Source organism: Nannospalax galili, unplaced genomic scaffold (assembly GCF_000622305.1).
Source record: "Nannospalax galili isolate Female #2095 unplaced genomic scaffold, S.galili_v1.0 scaffold445, whole genome shotgun sequence".
NCBI lineage: Eukaryota > Metazoa > Chordata > Mammalia > Rodentia > Spalacidae > Nannospalax > Nannospalax galili.
This window is the reverse complement of record NW_008354184.1, coordinates 703,183-715,322: the sequence shown is the minus strand read 5'-3', so window position 1 is coordinate 715,322 and position 12,140 is coordinate 703,183. Positions and strand designations below refer to the sequence as shown.

At 51.5% G+C, this 12,140-nt stretch overlaps 1 protein-coding gene across 2 annotated transcripts in view; it reads left to right on the top strand.

The window, feature by feature from the left end:
- Nucleotides 1-12,140, top strand: part of Tab1 (TGF-beta activated kinase 1 (MAP3K7) binding protein 1) — a 29,261-nt gene that overhangs the window by 14,470 nt on the left and 2,651 nt on the right. Inside the window, exons 2-10 of one of the 2 annotated variants that reach the window (XM_017802750.2) lie at nt 4-140; nt 499-652; nt 1,658-1,744; nt 2,199-2,337; nt 3,071-3,184; nt 4,013-4,124; nt 7,215-7,359; nt 9,347-9,569; nt 10,449-10,611. In XM_017802750.2, the coding sequence (XP_017658239.1) occupies nt 4-140; nt 499-652; nt 1,658-1,744; nt 2,199-2,337; nt 3,071-3,184; nt 4,013-4,124; nt 7,215-7,359; nt 9,347-9,569; nt 10,449-10,611 (1,274 nt within the window). The remainder of the gene's footprint in view (nt 1-3; nt 141-498; nt 653-1,657; nt 1,745-2,198; nt 2,338-3,070; nt 3,185-4,012; nt 4,125-7,214; nt 7,360-9,346; nt 9,570-10,448; nt 10,612-12,140) is intronic. The other variant, XM_008851227.3, reaches the window with a different exon arrangement.

The window sequence follows — 12,140 nt, the reverse complement described above, 5'->3', positions numbered from 1 at the left end:
TAGGAGCAGCAGCCAAGCTGGACGGATGACCTGCCGCTCTGTCACCTCTCTGGAGTTGGCTCAGCTTCCAACCGTAGCTATGCTGCTGATGGCAAGGGCACCGAGAGCCACCCTCCAGAGGACAACTGGATCAAGTTCAGGTGTGTGTGCTGGCATTGCTGTCTTTGACAGGGAAAATTAGCTCATATGTGAGAAAAGGCACAGTCTTGCCACTGCTGTGAATGAGGCTTGCCTGTGAGATGGGACTGGTGGGAAGTGTCCACTGCTATGGTCCTTTCCACCTCTAATTAAGCCAAGGACCTCGAATGGGTTGGGGATAGAGTAGGATAAGAGGGAGAACTTGAGAGGTCATAGCCACAGTGAAATTATGGCCACAGTGGGGGGACCCAGATGAGTTAGTCCTGAAACCTTTCTGCCGTTAGTCCCTCCCAAGTCCTTTCTCTCTTCCCTGTCACCTTTGGGCCTCTGGTCTCATGTTTCCTGCCCTCCCTCTACCAGAAGTGAGAACAGCTGTTTCTTGTATGGGGTCTTCAATGGCTACGATGGCAACCGGGTGACTAACTTTGTGGCCCAGAGGCTGTCTGCAGAGCTCCTGCTGGGCCAGCTCACTGCTGAACACACAGAGGCTGATGTGCGGCGTGTGCTACTGCAGGTAAGGGCTGGGTGACTCGTGTCCTCTACTCCCTGGAACTCAGGCCCTGCCACTATAAATGCAGCTGGGGTTGATCTGACTTCTGCCTGCTGCTTCACCCTTGCTATGGATCAGCTCTGGGTGTAAGTCGCGGCACGGAGCCACCTGGACTGCCTTGTCCCCTAGTCCAGGGTCAGGCAGGGAACAGCAGTTTTTCTGTGGCTAGCAGGGTTGACGCAGGAGGAGGTACCGCTGGAAACGGAGAATTGAGGCCTGGTAGAGACAAGGTCCTTGACGGTGATCTCTTTCCTTGGGGTCAGATACTTATCCTCCAGCGCTGTCAGAGTCCCTGGGTGTTCTGAAAGGAACTCACATCTCCACATCTGCTGTGTCCCACTCCCTTGCTAACCAGGGTGGTATGCTGGGATTTCCTTCTTCCTAGGAAGGCTTCCTGGTCTTTGAGAAAGGGGCCCCAGCCGGTTCCTCTTCTGTGGCCTTGGGATTCCTAGACCAGAGCTTTACAGCAGAGCTTGTACCCAGAGAAAGGTTTCTGTATCACCAGCATCTAGCAGATCTTGACCAAGGCCTCTTCAAAAGAGGTGGTCATGTCCCTATGAACTATTGCAGACCACTCCCTCCCCTGAACCTGGTGTTGTCCTGCTCTGTAGATGAGGAACCCAAATGGGCAGCGCTGGAGTTCACACCCCACCAGCCTGAGCACAAGACTGGGCTTTTGCCCCTGCCTCTCTGATCCCTCTGCAGACCCCTCTAATGGCATACCACCACCACCAACTCATACACACACACACACACACACACACACACACAGACACACGCACATGCACACGCACACACCCTCAGCTGAAGGTCTTTGTCAGACAATGAACAGGAAGCTTCACATACAAGGCAGAACTGATGTGTGTCACTCCCCGGTCACATGAGACCTGTTGCTCTCCATAGGGACATCTTAGCAGGAGGTGATGGTGGTGTTTGAGCCAGCCCTTGCCTTGCCCTGTGTCCCTTCAGGCCTTTGATGTGGTAGAGAGGAGCTTCCTGGAGTCCATCGATGATGCCTTGGCTGAGAAAGCAAGCCTCCAGTCCCAGCTGCCAGAGGTAATCTCCTGTCTACACTGGAGAAGTCAAGGCTTGCCTCTGCTGGTCATATGCTATGTCGCTTGCCAGCCATGAGCACAGCAGGTCCCTCAGCAGGAGTTACAGGGCAGCACCCGATGGGGAGGCCAGGGTGGCAGTGAATGTGTCCTTAAAGGGACTCATGACTGTCTGTGGGCAGCTTCCCTACAAGGCTCACCTTGGTTGGTAGTGATGACTGGGAAGAAAGGCCTGTCAAGGTCCCATGGTCTGATTGTGTCTAAAGCCTGATCATCGAGGATCACCTTCAGGCTGCCCTTGGGTTAGGGCCTTCCCAGGGTATTGCACAGGCTTCCAGCCTGACCATCTGTCTCTCTGCTCTGAGCTCTTGCATCCTTGCTCTCAAGGGTGGGAGAGGGTTGGTAAGATGGTCCTCAAGCACCTGCACTGCTCTGACCCCCTGGATGATGACTTGCAGGGTGTCCCTCAGCACCAGTTGCCACCCCAGTATCAGAAGATCCTTGAAAGACTCAAGGCCCTGGAGAGGGAGATTTCAGGAGGGGCCATGGCTGTTGTGGCAGTCCTTCTCAACAACAAACTTTATGTTGCCAACGTTGGTAAGCTGCTACCTGCCCCAAGCCAGCAGGGAGAGGAGGAGGTCAGCCTCCTACCAGTATGTTCTCTGTAATCGGCTTTCTGGACACAGACACGTTAGACCCAGAGCTTCCCAGGGCTATTGGGCCTGTTCCCTCCTCACTACACTGTCAGTCCCAGCTGGAAGGAGAACAGACAGGGCAAGGGCAGGTGTCCTTGGCTTTTGTCCTCATTTTGCCCTTGGGTGGATCACATCCCATCTCCAAGTGGCCTCAATGGCTTCATCTTTGGGAAGAGATTACCTGGCATGAAGACCCACCCTGCATTCTCAAAAACAGCAGCAACATGGGTGATGGAGACATTTAGTTTTAAGGAACAAAAGGGGTTGTCGGGGAACCTGAGAAGGCTGTGCAGGGTGCAGCCTCAACACAGCTGCCTGGTAGCGAGTCTTGTTTCATCCGTCTCCACTTATCCCCAAATTATTTCAAAGCAAACCCAAGATGTTGTGGCATGGTAATCTGTGAAGACTTCAGTATGGATCCTTAAGGAGAAGTCTCTTATTAAACTCATAATCCTATAATTACACTGTAAACATGCAGCCTGATTCCCAGCTGTATCAGCTGTCCCTGTCTTGTGACTCAGCCCTGTGGTCTGAGCCTCTTGATGTGTGATGCCTGCCTTCCCTCTTTGTCACATCAGTGGGTCCCATTCCTCCCTCTGCTTAGTCTTCACTCAGCTGCTCACATTATGCCACAGGTACAAACCGGGCACTTTTGTGCAAATCTACAGTGGATGGACTACAGGTGACCCAACTGAACGTAGACCACACCACGGAGAACGAGGATGAGCTCTTTCGCCTTTCACAGCTAGGTGCGTGGGGGAGACTGGGTCAGGGGACCAGCGGGAGCAGGATCTCCAGCCCCTGGTCTCCCTCTGTGCCCTCCCTTAGGCCAGGGCTGGAGCCGAGCTCTGCTGCTGGCTAGCTGGTGACTTGGGAACTTACTCATTTGTTCTGTGCATGATGAGGACAGTAGTCCTCAAAAGAGTTATGAGGACTAGAAGAGTTAATATGTGTGAAATCCTTCCCAGAGAACCTGGCACATAGTAGATATCCCTGTTCCTGACAGAGGCTGAGACAGGAGCAGTTGCAATTCCAGTAAAGCGTTGTCTCTCCCATGATCTCTGCAGACATGGAGGCAGGAGGCAGCTTGTGGCTCTGTCAGCTCTGTGCTGGGGCAGATGTGACTGTGCTGGATGGTACTGTAGTGCTTAGAGGGAAAGGCCTGGATTATAGTTACTTTTCTCACCACTCTAACCAGATACCTAACCAAAACAGCTTAAAGGAGTTAGTTGGCTTATGCTTTAAGAGGATACTGGCCATCATGGCAGAGAAGCATGGTAACTGGGCCTCTGTCTGTGGTGACAGGAGCCTGTGGCTACTTATTAAATATCTGCAGATCAGGAGGATATATCCACTTTTGCTCTTCATGAACAAGAAATGGAACCATTAGCCAGGATTGGTGGCATATGCCTTTAATCCCAGCACTTGGGAGGCAGAGGCAGGCAGATCTCTGTAAATTCAAGGCCAGCCTATTCTACGTAGTGAGTTCTAGGTGAGCTGGGGCTACAAGGAGACCCTGTCTCAAAAAGAAAAAGAAAAAAAGAAATGGGACCATCGCATTGTTCTCCCTCTGGTAGGTTTGGACGCAGGAAAGATCAAGCAGGTGGGCATCATCTGTGGGCAGGAGAGCACCAGACGCATTGGGGATTACAAGGTCAAATATGGCTACACTGACATTGACCTGCTCAGGTAGGTGGCCTTCCCAGAAGCCCCACATGGTTTGTGTGACCAGAAGGCCTGGGACAAAGTGGGTTCCAGGCTGCAGTGGCAGTGGTACTGTTAAAAATTCAGGGACCCCCCGGGCATTGTGGCACACACCTTTAATCCTAGCACTTGGGAGGCAGAGGCAGGCAGATCTCTGTGAGTTCAAGGCCAGCCTGGTGTTCATAGTGAGTTCTGGGACAGCAGGGGCTATAGGGAGACCCTGTCTCAAAAAGACCCCCCCCCCCAAAAAAAAAAAATTCAGAGACCAAGGAGACACTTTCTGCCTTCCAGAGAGCTAAGTGTGGAGCAGGGTCTGGGCCAGCAGGTTGAGTCTAGTCCTGTGAGCTAGGCCCACACTGGGTCAGGGAGGGGCCTTAGGGCTGGAAAGATGACTTAGTGGTTAAGATCACTAACTACTCTTGCAAAGGACCCAGGTTCAGTTTCTAGCACCCACATAGAGGCTAACAACCATCCATTCATAATTCCAGTTCAGGGATCTGATGCCCTCTTTTAAGGCCTCCTCAGGCACTGCATACATGTGGTACACTTACATACATGCAGGCAAAACACACATATACATAAAAATAATTAAAATATATTTTAAATATTAACTATTTTTTATTTTATGTGTATGCGTGTGTTGCCTGCATGTAGGAAAGTGCACCTGTGTTGTGCAATGCCCAGTGCCCTCGGAGGACAGAAGAGGCTGTTGGATCCCCTGGAACTGGAGTTACAGACAGTTGTTAGCTGCCATATGGGTGCTGGGATTCGAACCCAGGTCTTCTGCAAGAACAGTCAGTGTTCTTAACTGCTATGTTATCTCTCCAGCTCCTAAAATGTATATTAAAAGGAGGGGAGCTGACCAAGTCCAGGGCAGCAGAAGTGCCACAGAGCCTGGCAGGAGAAGCCAGCGACAGCATGAGGCACCAGCATGGATAGGGATGACAGACCAAAAGTCTGTTAATAAGCACTGCCCAAGATTCTGACCAGGTAGAGCTGGAAGATAAACCATTTCCTTCCAGAGGTACTTCTCTTCTGGGTGTCACCCAAGTGACTGTACCAATCACTATACTGGTGAGCCTTTGCTGTACCTAGTCTGTTCACTCATTACACAAGGCCTCTTGCCCAGTCCTAACTTAGTCCTTTTAAGGTGGATACTATCATTTCCCTATAGCATGTCCATGAGGGAAACCGGAGGCATAGAAACATCCAGGAGCCTGACCAGACATAGAGCTGGTGATGGACCCAGGAAGACTCAGTTTGGAGCACGCATCCTTCACTGCTTGCTAACCTGGGTGAAAACATGGACTGGGGAACCATACCTGTGTGGTGCCAGCCACAGGATTTATGTCACAGTCAGGGCTGCAAAAGTCTTAATCAGAGACCCTGTCAGCAGGAGCCAGGCTTCCTGCCTAAGTTAATCCCCAGGATTTGGGCAGCCAAATCTGAAAGCTTTGTCTCTAAATTGTGGGGGTTCTGCAGTGTTAATAGCATAGCAGTTAAGAACGCAGACTGAAAACAGTCTGTGTTAAAGCAGGGTGTGTGCAGTGAAAGTTCAGTCTTCATCCAAAGCCACAGTCCCACCCCCAGAGACTGCCCCTCTTGAATAGCCTGCCCCCAGATAGCTTTGCACACATACATGCCCGGTATGTTTGTGTGTGTCACAGGAGCTGAGGTGCTAGTAGCCCTCTGTAGCACCCACAGACCCTCCTTATGTTCTGCCCTCTTTTCTTTCTGAAGCACTTTATTAAGATCTGATTGCCACAGTGACTGTGTCCTTAATGAGAACAGCTCAGTTCACATGCCCTCTGTGTTCATAAGAGATGTCTGCCCTCCAAGCCTGCACACCTGCTCTTGAGCTGTGATCCTGCCTTGCAGTGGCTCCTATGATTCCAGTGTCTGGCAGTGTTGGCACCCACCCGTGCAGCCCCAAGCAAATGACACTCACAGTTTGTTTCCAGACTTTGCTCTTCTGAGCATTTTGCCACAGACATCCTCAAGTGCACATATACATACTAGATTTTTTTTTTTTTTTTGGTCTTTTTGAGACAGGGTCTCCCTGTAGCTCCAGCTGTCTTGGAACTCACTATGTAGACCAGGCTGGCCTTGAACTCACAGAGATCTGCCTGCCTCTGCCTCCCGAGTGCTGGGATTAAAGGCGTGCGCCACCACGACTGGCTCACACTAGATTTTTAACACTTAATGGCTAATGCACATCAGCCATGGTTCCATGCAGAGGATGTAATTAGGATCTTAGTTGCCATGGACACCTGTCTTGGCAGAGGGAGTGATAGCAAGAGAACAGGCTTTTACTTATTTTTAATTTATTTTGATTTAGAGACAGGATCTATATAGGTAACCCAGACTGAGACTTGGTTGTGCCTTTGTTATGTTAACCTGGAACTCATGATCCTTCTGTCACATCCTCCCAAGTGCTGGGATTATAAGCATTCATCACCTCACCCACCTGACAAATGGGCTTTTGAAAGGTAGCCTTCCAGCCGGGTGTAGTGGTATATGCTTGGTGGCACAGATTTCTAATCCCAGTACTCAGAAGGTAGAGGTAGGAGGATTAGGAGCTCAAGGTTCATCCTTCGCTACATGGTTCTAGGCTACAGGAGACCTTGTCTCAAAAAATAAATAAGCTGGGTGTGGTGGGAAGGCAGAGGCAGGTGGATCTCTATGAAATCCAGCCTGGTCTACATAGCAGTTTCTGGGCCAGCTGGGGCTACAGGGAGACCCTGTCTCAAAACAAAGAAAGAAAGAGTAAATAGCCTTCCCTCCTGCTGTCTATTTCTGCCACACCATAGCCCAGGCTCTGTGGGCAAGAAGCACAGACTAGGGCCCAAATCTGGCATCTGACCTTTACCATCCTGGCCCCAGTCTCCTGCTGTTATGCCCCCTGAACTTTATTTTAACAGCTGCCCTTAGAAGACAGGTCACTCTCCTTTTCTCTTTCCTCATATCAAGTTGTGTTTTGTTTTACATTCTGGGTGTAGATTCTTCCCCTCAGCAGAAGCAGTGCCCACCTGGGGACCTTTCCACGCAAAGCCCTCCCTCCACTCTTTCCCATAGTGCTGCCAAGTCCAAACCCATCATCGCAGAGCCAGAAATCCACGGTGCACAGCCTCTGGATGGCGTGACAGGCTTCCTGGTGCTGATGTCCGAGGGGCTGTACAAGGCCCTGGAGGCAGCCCATGGGCCTGGGCAGGCCAACCAGGTGAGTTGAGTGGAGCTAAGCAGGTTGCTTTGGAGTATGGCAGGCCAGCCATGGGCAGTGTGCTGACAACCAGAGCTCTGATTCCCAGATGCTGCCAGCAGTCATTTTAGGGTTCAAAGACTGGAACCAAAAAGCCCTTAAAACTGCCATCCCTCCAAAGCGGTGCTCACTGGGGTGTGCAGTCTGAAGCCAAAAGGGGTAGGCTGGGGCTGCACTACTCTGGGGCCAGAAAGGACTGCCTGCTGTGGAAAGCACTGCCAGGAGTCACTCTCACTCCTCCTTCCTACCAGGGCTCCAGGGGCATTCTTTTCCCTCTGGGAGTGATAGAATCCCCCTCTAGGGACTGTGGGGAGGTCAGGGATAGGAGGAAAACAAGTCTTTAGCCAGTAGGAGCAGCTTATTTCTCTATACCTTAGAGCATACACACAAACAGTAGCCACAAAACTATGACTTCTAGGTATCACAGGTGTGCGCGTGTGTGTGTGTGTGTCTGTGCGTCTGTGTGTCTGTGTCTGTGGGTTGAATTCAGGGTCTTGAACCTACTGGGCAAATACTCTACCACTGAGTTACATATCCACAGCCTTTTTTTTTTTTTTCTTTGATCCACAGCCTTTTTAAAAAATTTTTATTTTTGAGATAGTCTCATTTGCCTAAGCTAGGCTTGAACTTACTATGTCTCCCAGGAAGGCCTCAAGCTTGGAATTCTCCACCTCAGCTTCCTAAATAGCTAAGAATACAGGCATGTACCACAGCATATGGCTAGCATTTTGAATGACAGCTGTTTGCACCTGACCTTGAGTTGCTGGGTGGCTGAGATAAACTCCTATGTTCCTCTTTTGTGGGTGTGATTCTTGTAAGATGGCACCCTTTCCTTCCTTCCTTCCTTCCTCCCTCCCTCCTTCCCTCCCTCCCTCTTTCCCTCCCTGCCTTCCTTCCTTCCTTCCTTCCTTCCTTTTTTGAGATGGGGTCTTGCTCTGTAGCCTAGGCTGACCTGAAATTAGCTATGTGCCCAGGATGACTTTTAACTTGTAATCATCTTCCCTCTGCCTCCTGAGTTCTGGAATTAGATGTGCACTATAGCACCCAACTCTGCATCATCCTCTCTTGCTAAAGCCTAGCCATCTCAAGTCCCTGTGTTCAGAGTTTTCCACTCACTATATTTTATCCTTCATCCCAGCAGCTTGTAGCATAGAAGGCCCACTGGCTTACTTCCACACAGAATAAGTAACATAGGGCCCATTGCCTTGTCTCAGGTGATGTGGCTGGCCAGACATGGAACCCAATTCAAGCTCCACATCCCCTTAAACTTTCCCTGTCTGCCTCCAGGAGGCCTTTGATCTTTTTGTTATGTTCATTTTTGGTTGAGCCAGTCTTGCTGTCTAGACCAGACTGGCCTCGAACTTACAGCCAGCAGTCCTCCTGCCTCTGCCTCCCAAGAACTGGGATTACAGATTTGTGCCACCACACCTGACTATGCTTCTGGTCTTTTTTAGTTTGATTTTTATTTTCTTTCCTTTTTGGTCTTTACAATAGATGTGTCCAGTAACATCTACTAGCTTCTAAAATGTACCAGGTAGGAGGTTTCGCTAAATCATGGATTTGTCCTCATTCTGAATCCCCAGCTCCTAACAAAGTGTTGGCATATTGCAGGCTTCAGGTCTGTTCCCAGGAAGGACGGCATAGTCACACCCTTATTCCGCTCTTGGCCTTCCCAGTGCACTTATAGCCATTGTGTCATTACGATCCTTGTAATAACCTGCTGAGGTGTGGAAGCCAATAGAGGGATCACAAGATCCCACAACTTTGTTCCAGAAGGATTAGCTTGAATAGCTTGAAAAGCTCAGTTTGCAGGCTTGACTAACAGGGACTTCCTTCACCTGCTAGGCTGGTAATGACCCCTAAGTCTCCAGAACAGGACTCCAGAATTATGGTCCCCCCTCCCTGGCCCACCCTCATTCCTCATCAGGTTCTCACTCCCCTCTCCCAGGAGATAGCTGCAATGATTGGCACTGAATTCGCCAAGCAGACCTCCCTCGACGCAGTGGCCCAGGCTGTGGTAGACCGAGTGAAACGCATCCACGGAGACACCTTTGCCAGTGGTGGGGAGCGGGCCAAGTTCTGCCCACGGCATGAGGACATGACCCTGCTGGTGAGGAATTTTGGCTACCCACTGGGTGAAATGAGCCAGCCCTCATCAACCCCAGCCCCAGGTATGTGTGCCGTACAGACAGGAGTGCCTGAGCTGAGGATTGTTTTTCTTTTTGTCCATAAAATGAGGGTAGTACCACTTGCCCCTGGCCACCTCCTAAAATCTTGATGGGAGAGCGTACGGTCTGCATCACAAAGGCACAGACCGATAATGGCGACCACCATTGATGGTGGTGTGCCTGCTGTGCCTGTGCCCAGCCAGGAGCATGGTCACTTAGTCCTCATCAGTGACCCTAAACAGGAAGGAGGAATGCTCCAGCCTGAAGGGACCTGACGATCAGGCATGGAGACAGATGGTCAGCCCCAAGTCCTGGCACTATTCCTGACCACTTTGGGTCAGAGAGGCATTACGCTTTTTCACTTTTTCCTTTCCAGCTTTGAATCAAGTTGCTGGGGAAGAATGACTGTTCGTTGACCAGAGCCTTAGACCTGTTCCAAGGGCTATGTTTCCTTTTCTTTTTTAAACAAGCAAACCCTGGAGCTCCAGCCTCCGGATGGGTTTGCTCTCCCGCGAACACCAGGGTTACTGAAGTTCCTCTGGCCTGTTATTGTAACCATGTTTTCATTGGGTCAGCCTCAACTAGAAGCAGACTTATCCTAGCCAGGCAATGACCCTTTATTGAAGCAATGCAGCACTTGGTTCTGTTCCTGCCTTGAGTCCCAGGAGGTCTCCCTGCTGGAAGGAGGTTCCACTGCAGCTCTGGAAGAATCTCTGCCAAGGGACATCCCTTCTGGGCCACCCCAAACGTGCAGGGTCATGCCGGGGCTCTGGGAGCCTCTCCACCCTCACAGAGCCCTTGTGGTCCCAAAGCAGCCCTGCTCCCACTACCCTGCTTCCTTCCCAACTGATTTCCATGCCCCCTGCTGTCTCCTTCCTACAGCTGCAGGGGGCCGTGTGTACCCTGTTTCTGTGCCCTACTCAAGTGCCCAGAGCACCAGCAAGACCAGCGTGACCCTCTCCCTCGTTATGCCCTCTCAGGGCCAGATGGTAAATGGGGCCCATAGTGCCTCCACTCTGGATGAAGCCACTCCTACCCTCACCAAGTAAGCCCTCACACCCTAGGGACAGCCCTGGGTACCTGGACATTTAGAAATGGTTGTATCCCAAGCCCTAGGACTCAGTAAAGAGAATGAGAGAGACCCTCTGGGGGGGTTGGAGGGCTTGAGCCTCTCTCCAGTCCTCCACTTCCACCTGTGGGGGAGGGAGTCTCCTTAGACACAGGCAGGAAAGGGCAGCAGCATTAGTTTCAGCAGGTGCTGAAATGACCTGGGTGGGTGGAGGTTCAGGAGCAGAGTGAGCAAGGAGGCCTGGGAAAGCGACCAGGCAGCTGACTGTGGTGCTAGCCCCCGCAGCCTGCCGTCTCAGGAGCCACGTCCCAGCTTTATTCCATGGAGCTTGTGACATAGGGTAGCCAGCTCCATGACATCAGCAGTTGGGGACATTGCCTGCCTGTACTGGCTCCTCAAAGGCTCTCACTGTGACATCCCATTTCAGCATTGAAGTCAGCTATCTAGTTTAAAGGGATCTTGGGGGTGGAGGTCTTGCTTGGCCTTAGGGAAGGGTGAACAGCAGACCTGCAAGACAGGTCTCCTGTTCACCCTCCCCTTTCACTTCTCTGACTGTGCATCCTGCTCCCACCCCTCCCCTCCAAGGGGATCTGGTTTCCACATTCCAGCCCTGCACTGATGGAATAATAGAGCTGCCACACCCAGCCCCTCTGAGGATGGAGCTGAGCCGGATGTGGCCAATTAGAAGGACTGGCAGAGAGGGAGTGTCCCTGTTTTTCTCTTGCTTGTCAGGGGACCTCCCTCCTCCAGTCCCCAAATCTTTCCTGCTGCTGCCACTGTAGAGGGAAGGGGCTGCTAGGTAGTTGAGTGCCTTGGGCTGCAAGCACTGTCCCCCAGCACAATCAAGATGGCCTCTCCTCCCCAGCAGATTGCCCCAGGAAACCACCAGCTGTGTCCACAAAGCAGACCAAGCTAGAGAGCTCATGCTTCTCTGTCTGACTCCCTAGGTCTTGCAGACCTCCTCCTCCCCCAGCTCTGAGCCATATTCTGTCCCACTGGGGCCAGCCCTGAGCTGGTGCCTTGCTTGACAGGTCAGAGCTGTCTGGGCTGTGGGTTAATGGATAGCTCCATAAAGAAAGGTGGGCCACTGGTGGGTGTAGCTCAGTAGTTGAGTGGTTAACTAGAATGCATGAAGTCCTGGGTTCAATCCGGCATATCCGATCCTGCAACCCTGGAGTTGAGGGTGCCTTGACAATGCTTTATGAGCTAGAGAGGTGGCTCAGCTATTAAGAATGCTTGCTGCACTGGAGGAGGACCTGGCTTTGGTGGTTTTCAGCACTCAAATCAGACAGTTCCTAGCCACTTGTAAATCATCTCCGGGGGATCTGACACCCTCTTCTGGCCTCCACAGGCACCCCTCCAACACACATACATAAATAAGAGGAAGGAAGGAAGGGAGGGAGGGAGGGAGGGAGGAAGGAAGGAAGGAAGGAAGGAAGGAAGGAAGGAAGGAAGGTGTCTGGTATTGGTAGAAACCGGGCACCTGCCAGTGAGGGAGGAACAGA